Here is a 26,532-nt window from a genome sequence, read left to right on the forward strand (position 1 = left end):
TGTCAAGAAAATAAAAAAACAACAACTGATAGTTAATTTACTGCATAGTTCTGCATTGTTCTTTGCAAAGGTCTAGTGCATTTGATTTCACGTGTATCTCTCCCAATAAAATAAGTCCACATTACATTTTTTCCAAATACAGACATTTTTTAAGCCAACTTAATGTGGTCAAAATACTATATATAAAAACAATTCCCTGTTAAAATTCGTTCTTCAATCTGAATTTGGTATGGTAGGAAAAGCCTGTAAATATGGCTTTATCCTCTACACGTCATACTCAGGTTGGAAATAATGTGAAATTAAATATATGCATGCATACATATAGTCATAGAAAAAAAATATATCAATCTAAACAAAAAGAAAAGCCTATAATCTTATTTTTCCTTTTACTGACTTTATGATCCCATGCCGGTCATTCCTTCAAAAGGAATACTTGTCACAATCTTTAGCTAGATGATTGTTTGATGCAGTTATAACAAATTCTTTCTTTAAGGGTTAATTAAGAGGAGACGGTACACATATCACATGACTCAATTGACTACGTCATAGTCACCGTTAATGTTGGTGTTAAACGTTGTTATAATCACCTGTATTTGTGTAATTTTTGTTCAACTTGTTAAACTATAACATTTTATGTAAAATATTTAAGAATTTTAAACGATCATGCAAATATTTAAAAAAAAATTGTGAAATCGATTGGTCTACCCCTCTGCTTCTTTACGCTGCAGTCTAACATGTCCGTGACGTCATATATGATCTCTTAGTGCAGTGAGATCAAGTACACGTTGATTACCTAGTCAGTTTTTAAACATTAAATTAGATTACAGTCAATGCATCTTTACAATTTTTTTAGCAGAGATTATCAGAATTAATATACCATTTCGATTGTGTAAGTTTTCTTGTGACGTCACAGTTATTTTCCCGTACTCGGAAAATGTAAACATGAAGCGTTTTTACCACGCTTATGTCTTGTTCAACTATGTACTGTGTGACAATGAGGTAAGCTTCGCCTTACGGTATTGCTACAATTGATTACTTCGAAGAAGGACCTCAGTTCAATCGTAAATTTTAAAATATTTATTGACAGATTTTTTTTTTCCGAAGTGCGTTTTTTGTTGTTGAAGCCGTCTTGAAAAGTGCGTAATTTATCCAGTCCGTATACATTGTAAAATATGAAAAAATGCCGTAAGAATTCTAAACATTATTTATATTCTGAATATTTAAAGAGCTGCATGTCCTTATACATATTTTTTGTTTGTGTTTAAAAATTTCCATTATAGACTCGATAATGGACCCGTAAACACGACGAAAAAAACTTAATACAACACTGAACGGAGCGATATTTGTATGGCGATATCTCTTAAAAAAGTCAAGAAAAGTGATGACAGAATTGCTTTAAGATATGTAGGACATACTTGATTAAAAATATAAAAAATCTGAAAAAAATCATTGACAAGATTTTTTTTTCAGCTCAAAGTCCTGTTCCTCCTTAAGACACTTATATGAGGAGTGATCAATGTTTCCGCAATTTGACACTGCATGCGATATTCTAACTTTATGGTCTTCAAATTTTGTTATATTTGGTAGAGTTTAAATTTGGTCCAAATTTAACGCACTTTGAAAAAAAAATTCTTTTCAAAGTGCGTTAATATCGACCATATTAACGCACTCTGAAAAATAATGTGCACGGCTTTGTCAATATTCTTGTAAATGTTAGGTTTGATAAATAATTATTTGAACCTGGTTGGATAACTTTTCGGTGATGACGTCACTAAAGGATCTGAGAAATAGACGTTTTAAAGATTTTTTTTTTTTGGGGGGGGGGGGTGTTATCTTGTTCTTGAAGGTTCTCGTAATGTTACAAAATGAAAATGGGTCTTTTAGAAATAATGGAGGAATGATTATTTAACAGCACAATTTCGTTTCTTTTTTATTATTATTATTATTTTATCCAGTCTGTAATAAGTTCGGTAGTTGTAGGAGTCGATAAGTGACTTCACACATTGCATTTTTCTAAGGGAAAGGGGAGCAATTCTGATTTTTTCAATGAAAATAATTTTCCCGCACAGTATTATGAATCGATTTTTTTATAGTTATTTCATAAGTATTTAGAAGTATGAAAAAATTGTTTATTCCCGCACAATATGATGGCCTATTTTACAGTTATCTGATTAGCATTAAGTGGTATAAAAGAATTACTTATGCATTTTATACAAGTTTTTTTTCCCATTTGTATTGTATTTGATTTTTTTAAAGCTACTTTGGCCAAAGTATAGTCATTTGGATATCGTTGCTTAGATCAAGAGCCACTCTTCTTTAATATAATAGGATGCGTTATTATTATTTTTCCGTAGGAAAGCTTATCTCACTTTTTCCCTCTATTTTACGTTAAGGTGGAATGAGACACAAAACGAAACTTCTCCTACATATTTATTAAACCAAATTAGGAGGATTTGAAATACCCCACCTTTCAGTATGTTAAATTGTAATTTTAATAATTTTTTAAATTATTTTAATGAGAAATACAAAAATGGTTTTTTTTCTTGTATATTTTTTTTCAAAAGCTTTATATTATAGACAGGAGTTTATCAATATAAAGTGTATATAAAAAACAAAATATATAATATGTCTTAGTATTTTTTTCAATATTCAACAAAAAATAACCTTAAAAACTGGGAAAACTTTATTTCTTGAAAACAGACGGATAACATTTTATGAAAGTCTACAATTAGAATTTATCTTAATATGTTAGCAAAGTGAAATAAACAAATTGAAAAAAATATGTATATATAAATGGAAAATATAAAATGCATTGAAATTTTTTTTTGAATTAAAAGATCCGAGCGGAAGAGTTATCCTTCTTTATTTTCCAAGAGTCGAAAAAACTTGGGTGCTATTTTAGAAATGATGAGCGTTTTTCCCTAAACCTAAAAAAATCGCACTTTGTTGTAGTGGTAGTTTTCCACTTTGAACTGTTCTGAAAATAATGCATGAACAATCGCTTTCCAGGACGTGTCTTGTTCAGAGCAATTGCAATCATCTAAACGTATTGGGACTATATGCAACAGCTAGCTGAATTGTGACCAATCAGTTACTTCTTGAATCAAATAACAAAGAAGACCAGCTCTGGTTAACGTGATAATTGATTGGTCATAATTAAGCACAATGTGAAGTAATCGCACTTATCCATGCCTCACCGCACACAAGGTGCTGTACAGTTATTCAAATAATTGAAATACAGCTTTTGCTTAAAAGTGTTCAAAAGCAGTGGTCAATGTTTAAACTATCTTTTACAGGGGTTTGCTTTTTAAATGTCCGTAGTACAATTATAAGTTTATATGCTTGTAATTTTTTTTGGTCTATTTTTACTTAAAATGCCGACTTGTGAGAACTTGTATTGAAATAGCTTCAGATTATTCTTTTAAACGGTGTGTCTACAAATTTTGACCCGATAATAAGCACTCATGTAAATCAAAACAATACTTCAAACGGAAATACGTCATAATGTGGAGGTATCCCATACTACATGTACCTTAACTCAAATTTATTGAAAGTAAGTATATCAATGTCATACCAGTCATACCAGTTATGTAAATACATATATTTAGGTAAGAAAGATTAAGAGTTGGGCTGAGGGAACTTCTTTTACCTCTCTTCTCCTCGTTCTCGATGTGGGTAGATCAATTCATCAGTTTTTCGAAAGAAATATATCAAAATGAGGCTGTCTATGACTAAAATCTAAGTCCAGAATATTTGTTTTATACATATTTTTTCAAAGTGCGTTAAGTGTCTTCATGGTAAAAAAATGTTGATGTACACTCTTAAGGAACTTTGAAAAGAATTTAAAGTGCATTGATTTTGTCCCATATTTAACGCACTTTGCAAAAATATTTCAAAGAGCGTTATTTTTTCAAAGTACCTTGCCACAATCGTCATAAAAACAACGGGGCTTTGATTTGATAAATGTATCTTCCTTGTAGAAAAATATATTCCTTTGCTAAACATAGAAAAAAATCTTGGAATGGCCTGGGTTTGCCATCGCTACAATCGATTATATTTTCAATATTTTTTATCGATTTTATTGATACTCACAGTGTTATCTCAAATTGCAGCATACGAGCTGCATTAATGAATCACACAAATTCATCAACATACAGTATACATCACTCTCTATTATGAATATTAAGGGGGGGGGGGTAATACTTGGAGGGAAAAGAAGAGCTTGGCGACTATGACAAGGGCCATAACTCTTATCCACTGATAAGGCTAAGTATTTTGACCATTGTATAGACACGAGATCATATAAGAATAATAGAAGCACTCTACCAAGACGTCATCATGTGACATCTATAAATAAAAAAAAATACCTTAATGAGTAAGTGAAGTGTTTAACGGATCTCTGGAAATACCAGAGGTGGGATCAGGTGCCTAGGCGAATAACATGAAATAAGACCTTAATATTGAGGTTTAATTTTAGATATAAGTAATTATTGCTTGAGAACACTGACCATAAAAATTGTAATATTTATATTCATAACATTGAATCTATTACGACGACTGCCTTTGATTTGAAACTCGACCTACTAATACTATTTCCATTTACATTGATAACGGTCCTTAGAACCATTGAAATAAGGCGTTAAACATTCCATCTTATTTATGGCAATGTGCACAATAAATTAAATTAGATACCATGCTAGAAAATACGTTATAGTACTATCAAATAACCAATTAAATTCTTAAAACATTTGATAAATGAATATCAATTACTTCCTCGCACAAAAAAGATTGGTGCTTCAATTTTGTAAGGCTAGATACTTAGCAGACAGATATTTCCTCGTTGTTCACATTATATCATATGTGAATACTTATCTGTTTATTACAGTTTTTATGTAAAATGTTTATAAGATCTGTACGCAATGGTTATTCTTTGCAGTGACTGTGATTAAAGGATTTGGATTTTTTTGTGACAGTCGTTTGTCAATGCACAAACGTTTATCTTGTCTGCTGCACCCAAGGTGGTGTTTCCCACAACCATGCACATAGGTACATGAAAACAAATTTAAAAAGCAAAAAAAAAAAAAATTATATTTCCGTATTCAATTATAAGTATATCAAAATATGATATCTATCAGTTTTCAATCTGCGAAGAGCCACTTCAAATTATTGTAAGTGATGTAAAAAAAAATTAAAATGATTTTCACATGCTTTTTAAAAAAACATAAACCGTATGCTTTAGAGAAAGGAAACTAAGGTTATTTTCAAATGGACTTATAAAATGAAAATTAAAATTATCTCATCTATGGATTATGTAAATTTAATTGTATCGCTTACTAATGGACGACATGCTCTGACATTGATTCCATAAATAGAGTACAGGTAATGAACCTCTTTAATGATACTACAAACCGAAAGTACAGAAGAAGGATTTCAAATCAGATAAAGATATTTTCTAAAGCCACCTTCAGGGGATTCAAAGTAAACAGTATATAATTTTTTTCTTAAAATCATATTGATAGACATCAAGTGGCTAAACTAACAGACGGAAATACAGTGCTATCTTGTTGTGACCCTGATAAGATGTTCATAAACTTACAGGCACGTAGTATTAGGGATGGGGCATGGGGCTACCCCCACGTTTTTCCAAAATTAACCATTTCGAAAATGTTAATTGACGGACTGGTTGCCTCCCTTTTTATTCCAGTGTAGTTAAATCAGGGTAATGAAGTACTCTATGAATTAAATTTGATTGTAATAGAAAATACCCTCCCCATCCCCACGAAATAGGATTTTTGACTGCAACCCTCAATTTTCAAACTGATACTACGATTTTTCAAAATTCCCAAAACTTTTAATTGATATCAAATTATTATTATACCAAACTACATTATGATACAGAGTTAAATATTGCTGTGTATTTTTCCCCCCAGAAAAATTGCTATTTTTGTAACACACTTGGAATGTATCACATACCTCGACTATCAGAGGCGGTCTATGTGGGACTGTGTCGTAAAATTGGGACTCCCACAGAAGTGAGGTTCAGGAGAGAAGTGATGGACACTGATGAGATAGTGAGTAGACCATTGTTTATCAGGAGGGGATATGACAAAGTGCTGAGTGGGAGAAGACGTGAAGGATTCCGACTAAAGACTTCAGATGTTGATCACATGTGGTGGTCTCCAGACCACAAGGTAATCTGTGATCTCTCTCAGATAAGTCTCTATCGTATCCCACAGCAGACAGTTATTCTGATGGAGAGTGATGATTTACCACCAGGATTCACCAGACTAAAACTGATGAGTCCTTCAAATGATATAAAAATCTGGTCCTACTCTGTATTGATAAATAACGAAGAATACATTTGTAGCATTCTATTCAGAGTCAACAATTTGCAGTTCATTCAGGACAGCAATGTGTACTACGCTTCTTCTGTCCCTCATGGACCTTGTTCATCTTATGCTAAGGGACCTGAAAACGAAAACGAAACAGATATAGCTGTCTGCCTCCAGTCACATCACTGGCCGATGGAAGCTCTACCATGGATACAGAGATGTCGTCAAAAAGGTTGGCCATGCGAAAGTGTTATATCGGATATAATAAACAGAGGATTCCATGTTGTTCCTATCGGTAGCACACCTGAAAATGGAGGCGAATGGAGAATGTCTTTTTCGCAAGCAGAACAGAAAGTTGCCTATTTAATGAATCATTGTCAGATTTTGTGTTATGGTCTCTTGAAAATTTTTCTTAAAGAAGTAATTAATGATCAAGACAGTACACCCGTTCTTTGTTCATACTTTATAAAAATAATTGTATTTTGGGCAATTCAAAATATTAATACCTTGACTTGGACACCTGATACCTTACTTTTTGGTTTCTGGGAATGCTTTAAATTATTGATATACATGGTACATATTGGAGAATGTCCCAACTTTTTTATTCCACAAAACAACATGTTTAGACTGAAAGTTATCGGCTCTGTTCAAACTTCCTTGTTCAGTCGGTTGCAAGATTTGTACTGTAAGGGTATATCTTGTCTTCTATTGAGTCCAACCCTGACGCAGCACAGTTAAGGCTGCAGTAAGGAGGCGGGGCCTAATTTGTACGGGAAATGCTTACTATGACATCACACAAAAATATAAGTTCTTCAAAATACCACAAAATGAAATGATTTGCTATTTTAAACTGTTGGATAGCTTTAAACTACATCAATACTAGTTACTGCATGCATTTTTGTCGTTGGTTAAACCCCACACAGCAATATATAAACAATTCACTGATCGCTATGCACTTGTCAATGTGACGTCATATCGTAAAAGTTGACGCAGTTTGTATGCAGTGAGAGGCGGATCAAGTTATATTTTATACAATGAAAAATGTATTTTGTAATTAAATAAAGTATTAATTTCAGATATATAAGAGGCCATTAACTTGGATGCGACGTCTATTTTATGATTTTATTATTATACTTCCCGTACATTCCCTTGACAAGCGATACTGCCGTATATTTGTATGTAGATTCATTGAAGGGTAATAGAAGGGTCGTAATAAATCGATATATTGCAAGGGCATACCCTCAATGAATTATGACAAGCTTTTACACATAAACTCAAAAAGTATGAAGATATTTGAAAAGTGCTGCGAACCTGTTGAAATCTTGCAAATGAATTAATTATATCTATATTTAATGTACTTGACCAGCAAAATATTCAACATACGGTCTAACAAATGTAATTTTAGCAATTAGATAGTAGAATCTAAATAGGTTCGCAGCACTTTTCACAAACTACAAAGAGTGTTGAAAATAATTATATATTAAACTTACATTTTTAACTTGGTTATGCCCTTGCAATATTGGAATTTATAGATGACCTCAATACTTCAGGTATATTTGCTTCATTCACGTGACTGCCACATCACGTGAAAAGTCTAAATAAGAAATCTAATCATCCTCAACATGTAGTTTTCAACCACATTGCATTTGTCCGATAATAGTAAAGTCCTAAAAAGAAACGCCCATCCTTGTAAAGAATGTATTTTCTATCTAAAAAAATCGCCGATATTTCCATTTGGCACCTTAACTGTACTGCGGAGACCTTACCTCAGTAAGGCTATATTAAACAGAACACTGCGAGTATGTACAGACGAGAGTAGTATCATATCTGACACAATATTAGATGTTAGATTCTTAAGAGAATTAGTGCTTTCCGTAGCGATAACTTGTATTGAGGAATTCGCCGTTTACATGAAACAAATAGAGAGAGTAATTATGGGACGATTGACACTCTATCAAGCAATTACCTTACAATCTATAACCTCAGATGTGTTACGGAAAACTGCCTTTTTGAAAGAGAGCAGTATACATCTAAATAATAATCGCAATTTTTATAACAAAACTAGAAAAGAAATGGGATTATTACAATGGTCAAGTAAAATAGGCTATGTATCAGACGTTCTGAACCTTGCAGTATACTTGTACAGATCACGTAGGTTTTAACACTCCCTCAATTGTTTACATAAAGCACAGGTGAAAATGTCAGTGCCCTTTATTATATATGATGGTTATGTAAATGTAGGGCAATACAGAAGATGCACGACAGGGATGTCTCTAGGAAATAAAATGAATAAAGCCAAAGTGAATGATATTATGTTAGTAGATGATAACAAGTACATTGATGAACTAGAGTTAGAACAGAAGATCAGTAAGGAGAATGGCATTGGTTTATTACTCATCCCACCTCTAGTGATGTTACACATGTTATTTATACTGATTCACCACAAACTGGGTGACAAAGTCAGGTCACAACAATCTCTATTGTATCTCAATCTGTATTGTAATAGTTATATTATTGGTTTCAAGTTGTTTTATCAAGAAATCGGACATTGACTACAACCCGTATTTTTTTTATTTTTCTATATTAGGTTACTTTTTAAAAGAAGTTCCGTTTTTCATTATATTTTCTTTTTACTTAAATTATTGATATTGCAATGTAATGAAACATCCGTCGTCCACGATGTACCTGAGTATTTTTTTTTATGATTTTCAAAATAATTCGTTTTAAAATTGTCCAGTGTTATTGCCAATGATGTATTAATAAAAAACTGGACTTTTTTCAGGTATTTACCAAACCCCGTCTCTTTTGATTATTTATCAATTAAACTTCAATATTTGGGGGGGGGGGGGGAATTTAATTGTTAAAATATCTAAAGTTCAATTTTTCATATTAGATACATTTGGTGGCAGCGGTGGTTGACAACCTTTCTTTTTCCTCATCAATTAAAATTGTTCCATTGTGAACGTTTGCCAAGTTCAATTATTAGAAAGTTTTCATGATTTAGTTGTATTGTGGTTAAACGGGAGTATCTCCAAATAACACTTAAGACAGTTCTAATTCATAAAAATTTGTTAACAAGAGAAAAAATTGTATATTTACATAAGCACACTCACATTCGCACACACTTGCGCATTCTCATTCAGATTTACTTATGAGGAAAAAAAATCAATGAACCCTGATAATTTGACCGACAGACAGAATACTCCTTATCAACTAGATGTTATTCTATATCTAAAATAACTTATAGTAATTTATATTGTTGCCATTAACTTAGTTTCCACGTATACAGTTCTGTAATCAAGGTTTACCACAATCAGTAGTGATCAATATGAGCTCTAAATTCTGTCAGATTTACTTATCTGCATCAAATCACATCAATAAGCTTCAGCACAAGTCCGTCGATCAATCATCCCATCACTTCTGTGGCGGTAGTCTTGAACTTGCAGAAAGGAGATGTTGATCCCTCTGGAATCCTGCTCAACGCAACAAGAGTCTAAAGTCATAACGTTACAATTTTCAGGACTTATAAGTCATTCAATTGGGCAACATATTAAGATGGCAACAACTAAAGATAATATATTTAGATAAAGTATTAATGGTAAATGTCTGTCTATATAATTCAGCTAACAAGTTTAAATATAAAGCATTGTATTGTACAATCAAAACAATATAGCGGCCAATACATTTAATAAAAATTACCAAAAATATCAAACTCAAAAAATACACCTAAAGAAATACTCAAAAGTGACACAAAATAAATTCATTCAATATTCTGTAGACAATAAAAGAACTGGTATTTAAACTCTCGCTACCGATCGACACACTTAACTGCTCACACAGGTAAGTTAGACAAATGAATGTAACTTAAGGTTATATTTAGGTCAATCGATAAACAAGAATACTTGAAAAATACACGCTAAACATAAATTAGGGTACAAACAAAACATACCACGGTCTGCTATCCGTGCCTTTGTTATGCTTGTGGTATTTCACGTTGCATACTGCATAAATTTTACTGCCCATGCAACAAAACTCAGCTGCCCTCTAAATACATGTCTCTCACACGGCAGCTCACCCGGGAATGTCACAGTGAACGCTAAAACACGTGACTTTTGCAAAAGCTATGAATTATTGGTAAAGATACCAAAGAACCTTAGCCCGATAGACAAGTGATTGTCACAAATGGTTTATAATTAATGCTTCTTATAACCTGTAAACTGAGCTTGCATGAATTCAATGACCCACTTTCTCCTTAGTCCTTGAGTTTTATTTATTTTTGGGGTTGGGGGAGGGGGTGTTGTTCATGAAAGATTTTTTTCATCATTTATGAAGTTGAAATAGATGCAGTGTTTTGTAACCCAAAAAGCTTATGACTTTTTTTGCAATATTTAACGTTGTATTTTCAACCCGTCAATATAACTATTTATCATATTGATCTTATCTTTGAGGTCCATAATATAATATTCTGCTAATTTAGTGACTATAATTGAAGCATTTATCATTTAAGCTTAAATTAATTTTACTAAATGAAAAAAAATATAATGATGCTTAAATTTTGTCCAAAAAATTCTTATCTTCAAAAATTGGAGAAAAACGTATGGATAAGCAGATTAAGAAAGAGCTCGAAAAGGTAAAATATGGAAGAGAATACTAAAATAGTATAACTATTTATATATCAGAAACGTGCATTAGAAAAAGCCTGAATATTTTACTATTTATCACTTGGTTTAGTTCTCAATATGATACACAATATTTTCATGAAAATTATTAGCTATAATATAGTTATTTATTTCTTTTCTGGTGATGGTGTACAATCTACATATATACATATATAAACATTGTACTCATTAAAAAACCATATAACCGGTTAGATTTTTATTATATACCCAACTGTGTATCATCAGTTTTACTGTTGATTTTACGCAATCACATGACGGTTTGATCCGACTTTCCGGATCACCAAACTATGGCTTTCTGAATCCATATCACCACTCTCTGAAACTGATGATCTAATACACAGTATACGTTTTTTTTTCTTGCAAATCAGAAAGTTACTTGAAAAAATGCTTTGTTTAATGGATAAAAGGTACATGTATATAATTGGTCACAAAAGTCTTGTTTTATTCTATTTGCTAACTGAAGAGGGGTATATAATAAATTGATCATATAACAGTAGCTTGATCCGCAGAGCCGTATCACGTCTCGTTTACAGGCAGATCATCACATCAAAGTCGACGCTTCGCGGCTCGTTTGATCTTAAGATCTGCGCCTGTCAACTCAACGTGATACGACTCTTCGGATCATGTTACTGATATATATATATATATATATATATATATATATATATATATATATATATATATATATATATATATATATATATATATATATATATATATATATATATATACAGGAAATGTATATATGAACAAAATCATAAAACAATGAAAATATATGAACAAAATCATAAAAAGGACATTGTATCTAAATTAATAGCCTCTTAAAAATCTGCAAATAATATTTTATTTATTTATAAAATACATTTCTTCGTTGTGAAAATATTACTCGATCCGCCTCTCACTGCATACAAACTGCGTCAAATTTTACAGAATGACGTCATATCGACAAGTGCAGTGCGATCAGTGACTTGTTTGCTATGTAGGAATTAACTAACGATAAAAACGCATGTTATAGTAAGTTTTGATGTAGTTTATTTATCTCCTACAGTCTAAAATCGCATATCACTTCACTTTATTTTTTGGTATTTTTAAGGATTGATAGTTTCGTGTGATGTCATAGTTAATATTTCCCATACAAATTAGGCCCCGTCTCCTTTTTGTTACCTTAACTGTGCTGCAAATTGGAAGCAGCAGCCACACATAGTTTGTGTGAATCTGCCAACGCAATGGTTCATGGTCATGTCCCGGAGGAGAGACCAATTGCCTCAGCTAAGGAGGTCGCCGGGTCAAAGGCCCATCTGTTAGTGGCCTGTCGGGTCAAGACCGACCCTAACTCTGTTGCCATGAAGAGAATACAGGTAAGAAAGGACCAGGGGGTAAATGTGATATTTTTTATAAAAACTTTTTTCTTGTTTATTATTCTGCAGATTCATTACTTAAGATTCCTCATTCTTTTGTTCATTCAGTTGCTGTAATAAAAATGATTTTGTGAAGGAAATCTTAATATTAATTTCAGCATAGTGAAAGATGTAAAATTTGACAGCAATCACCTTAATCTTGACAAATTTTGAACAGAATGATTGTCATTAGTACCCGGCAGAGTTATCTCCCTTATCAGAGGGTTAATGGATGGAAATTCAGATTTTAATCTTTAAAATTCTTGGAAGCAATATATAAAGCCCTCCTCAGTTTTAGCTGAGTAAACACAGAGCGCTGTGACAGATTAACTCTAATACTCGTTATTTTTGTACCCTTCTACAGGCTGCTGGCAACGCTGTGAAGCGAGCTACAGAGGTTCTGGTGAAGGCTGCACAACAAGCCGAACAGAGAGACAAGGATGAAGAAATTGACGTCGCTGTTGATTCACCATATACAGGTGAAGGGCTTCAAATTTTGACCTTTACTCGGCACTCAGGGTCATTGAGCAGTGAGGGATCTTTATCGTTCCAACGCCTGTCGTGACACGGGGCCTCGGTTTTTAAGGTCTCATCCGAAGAACCCGCAACTTTCACTTCAAAGTGCCGAGCGCATGGCGAAGGAACAGTTGCTACCTATTTTTTATCGACTGAGGGCAGTCGCGGCCGAGATTCGAACTCACGACCCTCCGATCACGGAGCGAGCGCTCTACCGACTGAGCTACTTTGAGGGGCATGATTTGACATAAATGGTCTTTCAACTGGAAATTTTATAAAGGAAATAACTGTCATTAATTAATCTCCCTATCAAAGGGTCATTGAACCTTAAGTTAATTCAACAAATCTCGAAACTTGTTTTGATTACAAGTTATCCAGTCTAGATGGTTTATATCTATATGCATAATTTTTTCCTTAGAAATCTTAACATGAACCATGAAATATGGAGATAAAAAAGAAAGAAAAAAATAATAACAAGGGGATTTATTAAAGGCATTGATACTTCCTGAACTGGATAGCTTTGACCATTGAATATACTGTTGAATCATTTTGATTTGTGGGGGTCAACGTTCGTGGGTTAGCAAAATTTTGTTGGTTAATGGGGACGTAATTTCGTGGGTAACTCATACATACAGAAGATTCAATGAATAAATACGTTGACAAGATAAATATTCGTGGGGATGTAAATTCGTGGATAAGGGTGACCCATGAAATCCACAAACATTGGTCCCCCATGAACATTGATGATTCCACAGTATTCTTGTTTTATCAGATTTCTTCTCCATTTTCAGTTGTCCTTGTCTACATGGTGCTTGTTCTCACTGCAAACTTTCTTATTTCAGGAAACTATGCCAATTTTTATCAGATGTTAAAAAGACATCAAATGACAAAAAATTTTGTTCCTTTTATGGTATAATCTTTCTGACTTTTCATTTAATATTGGTCTTTCTTTTTATTGTATAATAATAAACTATATTGATTTAAACTATGTCTACAATAAAAAAAAAGATTGTAAAGATATCCAATTTCTTAAAGCAAAATATATTTTAAATAGATTTTCAGTTTGCAAGTTATAAAACAATTAACATTCCATGTAAATCGCCATAGTCAGAAAATCATCCATGCTTTGTTGCTATTTTTAGCAAATTGAGGCCCACGAGAGGATTCTATAGTTGGAGAAGCAATTAGATGAGGCCAGGAGAATGAAGGAGAAACTGGCCGAAAAACGAGAAAAAGCCACTGCTCAATAAATCATACAGTGTGGCATATCAAAGCTTGATTCACTCTTTATACTGTTTTAGCTTCTTTTTTTTAAAATTTGCAACATTTCTTTCATGTGTTTGCAGTGTTTCATGTAACAAAGTTAAAAAGAAACACTCTTGGAGTGTTCAAATGTGTCTTAACTTACAAGAAAAAGTTTTTCAAAACAGGAAAAGTGAGTCTTGTTATCCCACTTTTTGATTGGTTAACTGTCACAAAGTGTTTGATTGGTTACCTGTCACAAGATGTTTGAGTGGTTTACTGTCAAATACTATTTGATTGGTTAACTCACATGGATTGCATGCTTCTTTTCCAAAGTCTAGACTTCATCTTTATACATAAAACCTCCTCTCTCCCATATGAAATTGTCAGGAACTGCATTTTCAAGAGGAAATATTGCGTAAGGAGAGAGAATGGAACGAAGCGAGGGAGAAGTTAGCCAAGTTTAGAAAACAGCGACACAAAGACACGCCCCAAGATAGCGATTCTTCTTCAGCGTTCTAAAACAGCTTTAACCATAAACTGTATAGTGCCTGTCTTATGTATTGTGATTTCATTATGGCTTCCATGTCCGTACGACCTTATAAAGGTCTTGGAGAGAAGAGTTTCAGAGACTAAGATGAGTGGTGTGGCTACAGTTAAGAAAGCGTTTGATTGGTGTGGGATTTGCAGTGAGTTTAGTTTTTAGGCGAATTAGAATGATACTGGACAGAATGTAACAAGATGTTTGTATTAGGAAGCAATAAAAAATCGTTAACTGTATATTTTTCTCGAAGTTTGGATCTGTTCAAGTGATCATTTGGTAAAAAAAAAAAAAGACTGAGTTGCAGTTTTATGCAGTATTTTTATTTTCTATATGGAATTTGTGATAAATGATTCAGATAATTATGCAACACTGTAATAACTTTAATTTTGTTGATGACTTTGATAATAATAGTTTTGTAATGCCCTGAATGTGTACTGTCTTTACTTGAGCTTAGTAATACAGATGATTATTTTTGTATTTTTTTTATATAAAATGTTTGCAATAATGTATTTTGCTCATAAATATTAATACATATACTTTAGTTAAATAAGCCATATTTTGTTTTTGAATGAGTGCAAAACAGATTGGTCTGTGTGTTTGTGTTTGCTGTTGCTAAGAAAATAAAAATCTAAGCATGGATATTTTTTATAATATAAATTTTATATGTATGTTAATGATAGAAAGTAATCTGTAACCTTTATATTTTTTTTGTATGGCTTCAGTAAAACCGAATGATTAACAAGCTAGTCTTTATATAACCAGTGCTAAGCCTGTAGACCTATATGTTTTATGTTATATCAATACATTCTGTGTATGTATTTATGTAATATAAAACAGGCTTACAATAACCAGTGCTAAGCCTATATATGTGTGTTCTGTTTAATCAATACACTGTTTTATACTATATACTATATATTATGTACATTGTTTTCTACTATATATTATGTACACTGTTTTATACTATATATTATGTACACCCTTTTATACTATATATTATGTATATGTTTTATACTATACATTATGTACACTGTTTTATACTATATATTATGTACACTGTTTTATACTATATATTATGTACACTGTTTTATATTATATATTATGTACACTGTTTTATACTATATATTATGTACACTGTTTTATACTATACATTATGTACACTGTTTTATACTATACATTATGTACACTGATTTATACTATATATTATGTACACTGTTTTATATTATATATGCTATATACACTGTTTTATACTATACATTATGTACACTGTTTTATACTATACATTATGTACACTGTTTTATACTATATATTATGTACACTGTTTTATATTATATATGTTATATACACTGTTTTATACTATATATTACGTGCACTGTTTTATACTGCATATTATGTACACTCTTTTATACTAAACATTATGTACACTGTTTTATACTATATATTATGTACACTGTTTTATACTATACATTATGTACACTGTTTTATACCATATATTATGTACACTGTTTTATACTATATATTATGTATATGTTTTATACTATACATTATGTACACTGTTTTATATTATATATTATGTACACTGTTTTATACTATATATTATGTATATGTTTTATACTATATATTATGTATATGTTTTATACTATATATTATGTACACTGTTTTATACTATATATTATGTACACTGTTTTATATTATATATTATGTACACTGTTTTATACTATATATTATATACAGTCTTTTATACTATATATTATGTACACTGTTTTATACTATATATTATGTACACTGTTTTATACAATATATAATGTACACTGTTTTATACAATATATTATGTACACTGTTTTATACTATATTATGTACACAGTTTTATACAAAACATTATGTACACTGTTTTATACTATATATTATGTACACTGTTTTATACTATATATTATGCCATGAAGGTACGTTGCATTATCACACCATGATGTGTCTAGATTTCAACTACAGCATGCATACTAAACTATTCAATAAGATAATTATCTCACTATTAATTGTTTATTATCTAAAATTATCTACCATTAAGATTGATAATCATCATTAAAGCCATCACTTTTTAATATAATTGGATCTTCATTGATGAAAAATTACAATCTCATTTTAGAAGTGAGTCCTACTGATTAAGATAGGTAACTCCTGTTACAATATTTTTTAAAGAAAAAGAATATTAAGATTATGTTAATAAAGCTATTTTACTATATCATTGTATTATATTGCAGAATTATATTTCATTTTAACCCATTCTTTGTTGGGTGATAATCCAATTATGTATAAAATTGTCCTCTTGTTAATATCTCCCTATGTGACAACATGAACTGCATATCAAAGATGTTTATTCATGATGCTTATGTTGTGAGGTGTTATAAGTGATGATAATAAATATATGTATAAGATATCAATATTTTCTTGTTTTATTTTAGTTCAATTTATGATAAACTTACAAAGTTTAAAATTTCAATAGAGTGATATTGAAAAATGTATTAAAGTGCAACTTAGTTTTTTTTTTAATTTTACAATGGTTCCACTTGTTACTTTAACAACAAGATGTATTTTTTAAACACATGCCCCCATATGACAGCTACACACCAAGGTTAAAGTTCTTTAAATGTAAGCCAGACTCCAAGGTCAAGAGTTCAATTATACTCACACCAAAAGAAAGGTCTTGTTAGATGGAATACACATGTAAAATTTAAATAGCCCTAGTACCAACTGTTAAGGAAATATGATTTTTCAAAAAGTAGATCATACTCCAAGGTCAGAGTCACAAGTACAAAAAAATAATGGTAAGAAAGAAAAGGCTTTGTTACCAGGAATATATATTTGAAATATGAAAGCTCTAGCAGCAATCGTTCCAAAGTTATAGGCAAGATTAATGTATGTCAAACTTTAAGGTAATGAGGTCAAAAATGTTTGCATCCAAGGATAAATCTTGTCGCAAGGAATACACATTTGATATAAATATATAATTGTCATAGAAATTAATTATTTTTGAGAAAGAAAGACTAGTATTTTGAGAATTATTTGGTGCTGGGCGACTAAGAAAAAACAAAATAGAGTATACCTTAATACACGATATTACTAACCATAAAATAGAAATGAAATATGAAGATAACGAACAGTATTCAATCTCGATGGTCCAATGAAACGATACAAATTTGAAGCAGAGCAAACACGGAACTCAAAATTTAGAGGTGGGATCAGGTGCCATGGAGGAGTGAGCATCCCCTGCCGACCGGTCACGCCCGCCGTGTAACTCTTTGTCATGATCGGGTTAAAACGGAGAAATCCGTCGACAGTTCAGTGTATAAATAATGGCCTAACAATTAGTATGAAAAACGTCAGTCAGCATATTTGACTCAATGATAGGTTGTTTGTGCTGACAAGGTCATTGTATCGACCGTAAAACTTGCGAAAAGATGACTTCAAACGAGACTGTTGATATCCTTGTTTCATCAACTTGTTTGTCAATAGCTTGCCTCGTTTTTAGAAATTGTTCATACGTAGAGCATGCTCTTGCGTATCGAATCAACTGAGAGACATTAACCCCATATGCAGGTGATAACGGTATATTGCTAGGGAGGTTGACGATTGAAAAGTTGAAGTCATCACGTTTATCATAAAGCTTGGTTGTTAGGTTATCATTAACGTCTTTTTCTAGTAAGATATCTAAATATGAAACAGATGTGTCAGAATCTGTGGTATCTTTTATTTCAAACTCACTGGGATATATCGAGTCGACATATGAATGAAAGTAACTATTGTTAATTGATAATACGTCGTCGATATATCGAAAAGTCGAGTTGAAAACCATAGCAAGTGTTTTCTGCTTCTCATGTGGAAGCTTTTGAACTTGGGAAACATGCAAATATTTCTGTGACTTTTTATTCAGAAACGTTTTAATGAACGCCTGAGAGCGATTTTGTTTGCAAAAAGGGGGATTCAGACACCCTAGAACCCCTCCTGGATCCGCCATCGTATTTCAATATAAAAAGAATCCTTAGATTAAATTATACGCAGAGGAAGATTTAAAGCCATTGATTATTACTGCATGGATATTTCACAATGCAAGTTAAGTTCGGTCAGTGACACAACTTATCTGGGTTTTTTTTAAAATTTAAATCGCATGCTTTATAGATTAGAAGTTTAGGGTTATTATCACTTAGTATTTATTGTGTCAAACTTGAAGTAATTTCAGCTAGGAATTGTGTATATTGATTTGTGTAATTGACCACGCGCCACTGCTTCATTACCAATAAAATATCTAATTTTAAGTTGTGGACTTCGATGAGTTTCAAACTCCCAAAATAGAGTACAGGTAAATACACAAACCGAAAGTACAAATGATGGATTTTCCATCTGATAAATATATCTTGTAAAGCCTCCTTCAGAATATACAGATATGGTTTGTATACCATTACATCTTTTTTTATTTTACAATATATCTAATTTTTTTTTTATTGTAAAATGATAGATTTATACTGTTATCTTGGCATGGCCTTGTTATGACCTTTGAAAATCTGCTTCATAAAATATACTACAGATATACTGTAGATAAGATAACATTTCTCATCAATGTCAAAATGATATTAAGGGAAGTGACATAATGATTCGAGTGTAAATGAAGTATTATCACTTTTTCAGAAATTTGCAACTAAATAATTGTAATTCTATTGTAATGGATCACATACCTCGACTATCAGAGGCTGTGTATGTGGGATTGTGTGATGAGGTAGGGACTCCTACAGAAGTGAGGTTCAGAAGAGAGGTAGACGACACTAAAGAGGTTCTAATGAAACCTATGGATATCAGGACGGGATTTAAAAAGATTAAGAGTGGAAGTAAGCGCGAGGGATTCAGACTGAAAACTTCAGATGATGATATGATGTTTTGCATTTCCAACCACAAGCTAATCTGTGATCTTTCTCAGATCAGTCTCTACCGTATCCCACAACAAACTGTGATTCTGACGGAGTTTGATGATCTACCACCGGGATTCACCAGACTCAATCTGCTTAGTCCCTCAAATAATGCAAATATAAGATCCTCCTGTGTATCTAAAAATACCGAAATTTATATTTCTAGTGCATTATTCCGCTTTAACGTTTTGAAATACCTCCAGAACAGGCATCCCATATTCGCTTCATCCGTTCCTCATGGACCCTGCTCATCTAATATCAAAGAACTAGGTTACGAAGCAGATATTTTGATCTGCCTTCGGTCACACCACTGGCCGACAACAGCTGACCCCTGGATACAGAGATGTCGTCAACAAGGCTGGCCATCAGAGAGCGTTCTATATGATATTTTAAGCGGTGGTTTCCATGTTGTTCCTATCGGCAGCATACCTGAAATTGGAGAAGAATGGAGAATATCATTCTCTCAAGCAGAACAAAAACTTGTGTATTCAATGAATCACTGTCAGTTTTTGTGTTATGGTCTTTTAAAAATTTTTTTAAAGGAAGTAATCAATTATCAAAACAATAATCCAGTTCTTTGCTCATACTTCATCAAAACAATTTTATTTTGGAGAATTCAATGTAATAATTCCTTGACTTGGACACCTAATAACTTACTGCCTTGTTTCTGGAAATGCGTTAAATTATTAATACACTGGGTTCGTATTGGAGAATGTCCAAACTTTTTTATTCCAGAAAACAACATGTTTAGAGTGAAAGTAACCGGTTCTGTACAAACTTCATTGTTCAGTCAGTTGTATGATTTTTATTGTAAGGGGATATCATGTCTACTAAAAAGTGACACCCTGAGACCTTACCTCACTAAGGCAATTTTAAACAGAACATTAAGAGTCCGTACAGACGAGAGCAGTATTACAAAAAGCATCAAGTTAGATATCAGTTTCTTTGAAGAAGTAAATTTATCAGAAACATTCTGTAGTTGTAAGGACCTTGCAGTTTACATGAATCAAATAAAGAGATTGATGAAGCAGAAGCTGACACCGTATCAGGCAGTTACATTACAATGCATGACATCAGGTTTATTAAGGAACACTGCCCTATCCATACAGGACACTACATCTCCGACTAAAAATCGTACTGTTTATTACTATACCAGTAAAGTAACCGCAATGTTAAAACTGTCATCTACAATGGGTTGTGTGTCAGACATTCTGTATCTTTGCATTTACTTCTACAGAACACGTAGGTATGAATATTCCCTCAGTTGTTTACAGAAAGCACAGGAGAGAATGTCAGTCCCTTATATTGTGTATAGAGGTAATGTAAATATAGGTATGTATGAACACTGCATGGCATGTATTTCTCTAGATAAAAAAATTAGGAGAGCTCTTGTGTTTGACATCAAGTTAAACAACAAGATTACTTACATTCATGAACTAGTATTAGAACAGAAGATCAGTAACAATAATGGCTGGACTGGATTATTTATCCCGCCTCTTGTGATGTTACACATGTTGTTTATACTGAATTATCATAGACTAGGTGACACAGTCAGGTCACAACAATCTCTACAGGATCTTAATAGTCTGCTGCTTTATGATGACGATTTGAATGTACCTACTCCAATCAGAGATATTTCATGGCAAATATTGGGAAACTGTCAACAAATCACTGGAGACTATTTAGGATCTCTGCAATCCTATCAATATTCATTACAACAATATCCCATTCACAAAATTCCGGAAGCAACCCTGATAAGAATGAACACACTTCATCATGAAGCTATGCAATACTGAGTTGTTGGAAGAAATTAAAATGACAATTGTTTGTTTTATTTTTGTCACTTGAAAATTCCTTGTACATCTATTTTTATTAACCTGAAATTTTCTTACAATAGGTTATTGTAAGAATGTGTAACACTTCTTTCATATTTTATTTTTTCATATCTGGTATTTTTCTGGTATTTTTACTTGTACTTACTGTATACTTTCATTAAAAATACTTTACATGTACTACCTGATTACATTGTTCATGACTAAAACAAAAAAAAAAAGAGATTGGGTTTTTAAGTTGTTCCTTGTTAGATTTATCATAACAGGAAAGTTAGACTTAGTTTTAGGTGCTGATCAATACCCGCTTTTTTGCATATTTAATCCTAAACATTAAGGTCTTTGAATTCAACTTTTAATATTATATTTCATTTGTAATGCACGTAATGTAACACTTTAAAATAATATAAATACAATCCATCCCATGAAACCTTTTTATTTAGGGTATTTCTACACTCATGTCACATTATATTTTTGTGCAAAATCTTTCATTAATTCAATATCGTACCCCGTACAAATAATGTCATAATTACAAAAAAAGAAACTTAAATTAATTTTTTTTTTCTTTGAAGAAAGGTTAAAGGGCAGTGACTCTTACTTGTGTTTTTTTCATTCATGATTTTTAAATTACATTTATACATTAAAAAAGTATCCCTGATACACACAACCTAAACAAATTATTGTTTTGAAACGTTCAGTTTTACAATGATGTCAATGAGGAATCAGTTGTAGGCGATCTGAAATTGATGTCGTGCACCAAAAATAAAATAATGCAGATATATATACTTTCGTTTATGCGTTACTAATATTTGAAAAAGGCTAGCAACCTTTACATTTATTATATTTTACATTATTAAGTGAACATTATTGTAATTTTTCTACTTCAAACCCGTTTCATATTGACGATTGAAGAAATTAAAAAATTAAATCATCGTTTTGCTTTCTGAAGGATTTTTTTTATGTGGAACATTCCTGAAGTCTTTTTTCATTAATTGAAATATATAGTATTAAAATGTAACAATGAGGAATTAAAAAATGAAAAGAAATACAGAGGAATTAAACATGTATATTCGTGTTTTTTCATATATACTGGAGAGAAAAACACCACAGAAACACTAAAGCACAAAAGAAACTCTGCAGGAACTTAAAGCATACGAAGGTTGTTAGGAAAGTTCGCGGACACATTAATTTACGGAAAATTAATTGTGCATGTTAAAGAATGACGTATGTCTGATTAAACTCTAATCTTGTGTTTTACACGGGTCTGTGTAGTAAAATTTTGAAAATAAACAATGATATTTACTGTGCGGTCTTAGGGTTCAAGGAACAATCACTTGACGTTAGGTGACATGACAACCTGATTCCATACCTGTAAGGCTTTTTTCTTTCATTTCTAAAGACTTTTCATTCATTTTTCCTGATTAAAAACTGAATAACTATAACAATATCAAGACTTTTTTTTTAAAATGTATTTTGTGGCGTATCGAAAATTAGTGAGATCTTAAAATCAGTATATACGCGTCTAAGCGATAGGTATTGAAACGATGCAAAATCCATAGGCTCAACGTCCATTCCATAAGCGTGGTATATGGGTATCGCAGGAGTTGATCTTCATTAATGCAAGTCATTTCATTCTAACAAAGTTACTTCCATTTTAAAACTTTGGTCCCGAATAGGTATAGGTATTCCCTAGCGGCATCTAAAAAGATTTTAGTCACTTTCGAGCATTTTCCTGTCTGAATATATTTATTTATTTATTTATTTATTTTTGATAGATTGGTGCTCATAGACGTTCAATGACGGTGACATTCTTGACTTTTTTTTTTACACATTAATCATGTATTATTAGCAATAAAACAGTTTTACCCCTTCAATTACATATAAATTCAAACTTTCTCCAAATGACTTTTGATGAATATTGAAGCGACAGGTGAATTGTCTAATTCTTATGTGCTTCAACAGTGCAATATTTAATTTTAAAAAATGTCTTTGTAATGTTAATGGTGCTTGGACACAGATTTGAAGTTAATATTTTCTCAAATTTTCTTTATAATTTCATGACTTATATTTTGCTATAGCAATTCATACTAAAATATAATAAAAATCTTATTTCATCTCGAAGTGATTAAAACTTCGAATTTCGGGACGCGTTGGATTGACACATCCTTGCGCTTTCACATATTTTAATTTTAATTCTAAGTACTTAAGAAAAGTGACAATTTTGTTGTATATTAATGAAAAATATTAAAACTTTAACCCAGAAAATTCAGAGTAGAAATGTTCGAAAGCAAAACACACTCACAGTATTGTAAGTCCGTGCTCAGTGGTATGTGCAGACTTTAACAATTGAACACACCCGGTGAATCGTAAACATTAACAATAACAGAGTTCGTGCCCTGTTTACAAAAAAGTTTACGTTTCACGGATGTGTTCAATTTGTTAAACTCTGTACACATCACAGTGCACGGACTGACAATACTGGTGAGTTGGTTTTGCTTTCGAACATTTCCTCTCTGAATTTTATGGATTATAGATGTAATATTTTTCATTAATACATAACAAAATCGCTCCTTTTCTTAAATATTAAGGATAAAGTTAAAATTTGGTAAGTGCAAAGATGTGGTAATCAAATGCGTCCCGGAATTCGTAGTTCCAATAATTTCCAGATAAAATAAGTTTTTAATTATATTTTCGTGTGAAATGCTATAGCAATATATAAGTCAAGATATTATACAGAATATTTGAGAAAATATTAAGTTCAAATCTGTGTCTAAGCACCTTTAAGGTGCAAAAATGTGACATGCTATGTGAAGCATGTTTTTCTAGTTAATATTGATGTAAATTTTAATACTACGGATCATCGGTATACACCAAATCTTTGCAAATATATTGGAAAATACGTATAGTATTTATCCGCAGAGTTTTACTGGTTTCATGCAAATAGCGGGCTCGCAAAAGAAATTGTCCCCGAACTTTTCTAACATTTAGTTTCCTCAAATTTCGGCAGTGAAACTTCAACTCTAGAAAATTAATTCATTGCCTCTTATATTTTCAGCAGCATTAATTATATTCCCTCCACTGAACATAAACTGCAAATATCAAGGAAAAAAATCAAAAATATATTCAGTTCGTAGTTCATATTAATCAACAGAAAACTCCTTGTGTGTTTCACTTAAGTTTTTTGACAACTCACTTGCTCTTACCTAGTAGGGGGAAATTTTCGCCCCTTTCGCCCTACTTACAGGTGGGCAAAATTTTAGAAAAAAAATTTAAAACGGGACGAATTTAAAGAACATGGTATAATTAATAGAGAAATCCTAAAAGATATCTTTATAACGTGTCCGTTTGATAGAAGTAGAAATCCTTAAATGAATTATGGATAAAGGCATAAGAAAATGACAGTTAAACGGAAAAAAACGTTGAAAAAAAAATATCGACGAGAAAGATAGAATGTAATTTTTATTTTTACTTCATTGAATAAGAAATTTTTAGTCTTTAAGACTTTGAGCTTTATTTTTCTGTTGATTTATCTCCAAATTACTTGTGTTTTAATAAGTACTCTCCTTTGTTAACATCAAACCATAGTTAGCAAGCGCTATATTTCAATCACTACTGAACGAAAAATGTGCTGAGAATCCCAAATTTTACTGATAATGTTTGATAATTACTGATACGGTGCTGTTCTTGCTGATAAATACTGATATTTACTGTTATTATTACTGTCGTTGTTGATAATTTTAGTTGTTTCTGATAAATACTGATAATTACTGTCGTCTTTACTGTGGAGTCTGATAAATACTGATAAATACTGTTGATGTGCTGTCGATGCTGAGATTTACTGATAATTACTGTGGTCTTTAATCTTAAGCTGGGAAGGGCTAAAGAAGAACTGAGGGCTGTAAAAACCTTCAATTATTTCTTTCTTATAATCATAAATTATCATTACGACTTTTCATATTTCTTCAAATGTTCTGCTAGAGACAAAAATTACGCTGATCTCATTTACTACAATACGGTTGTGATAATGTTGACAATAAATAAATGAAACTTTCCGCGTATATTAAGCAAATGTTTTCTACCAATCTATGAAAATAGTATAATTTATCTGTAAGCAAGATAAATTGAATTTTATTAATGTACTGTAAATAAAAAGAAAATAAGGCTAGCTTTTAAAAAGATTCATCGCCGCCCTCTCCCGACTCCAAGATATTTGGGTAGGGAGGTCGGTGATGTTTTTTTTTCAATAATAAGAAATAGTTCTTAATGGGTGGAAAAAAATTCGGGATAAAAAATATTTCCTGCAGGTTAGAAAACTTTGATTCGCACGGTTTCACTCCGTCAACTGGTCAAGAGAGGACGACATTTTCTTTTTAAAGATGACCTTTCATATAGCTATTTTTGTTTTTTCTTTCTCAAAGACATTTATTTTTTTCATTTTTAAATGTTCGGTTTTCTGGTCTCTGTCAAGATATTTGAAAATTTGCTCGAAAATTAGAAATTTTATGCATTTTTAAATTTATTAAAGAGATGTAAACAGAGGTGAATATGTTCAGTCTGGAGGCACAGATTATTTATTTATTTATTTATTTATCTCTTCATTCATTCATTCATTTATTTGAACGTAATGTAGGCATTTTAGATTCTTCCAGAATATCTCTTCTACATCTACATGTACACGATACATACATGAACATGTGCAACCGGCAGATTGGGGGCAGATTAAAAATTACTGCATGGTCAGAAGCCCCAGTGTCAGAGCGAAGGTACACATGTGTTTATGTTATTTTGATGTTGGTCTCTTAAAATTTCATGACACGAAACATTTTTATTCAATAAGTTTTAAAATCTCATTAATTTAATTTTATGGAATGTGAAATAAGAAATGAGACGTAATATAATATGTTTACTTAGTAAAGTACATGTATATGATCAAATTGATCGATTTTAATCTTGTGTAGTCAAAAATTGCATGGAATAAATTGATCTTCATTGATCAAAAATCGAAGATCAGTCTCTGATTTGGCTGTGTGGTGTACAAGTC

At 31.8% G+C, this 26,532-nt stretch overlaps 1 protein-coding gene across 1 annotated transcript; it reads left to right on the forward strand.

Annotated features, from left to right (window-relative positions):
- Positions 1-19,421: 19,421 nt before the first annotated feature.
- On the forward strand, positions 19,422-21,458 carry LOC133198373 (uncharacterized). Its single transcript, XM_061334470.1, has one exon. The coding sequence runs from the start codon at positions 19,422-19,424 to the stop codon at positions 21,456-21,458; it is 2,037 nt and encodes a 678-aa protein (XP_061190454.1).
- The last annotated feature ends 5,074 nt before the right edge of the window (positions 21,459-26,532 follow it).

This window comes from Saccostrea echinata, unplaced genomic scaffold (genome assembly GCF_033153115.1).
Source record: "Saccostrea echinata isolate AGI-Se365-2 ecotype Australia unplaced genomic scaffold, CSIRO_AGI_Sech_v1 ptg000033l, whole genome shotgun sequence".
Taxonomy (NCBI): Eukaryota; Metazoa; Mollusca; class Bivalvia; order Ostreida; family Ostreidae; genus Saccostrea; species Saccostrea echinata.

Bases quoted from the DNA above. Each gene is read 5' to 3' on its own strand.
- LOC133198373 (XM_061334470.1), top strand. From the start codon at position 19,422: ATGGATCACATACCTCGACTATCAGAGGCTGTGTATGTGGGATTGTGT.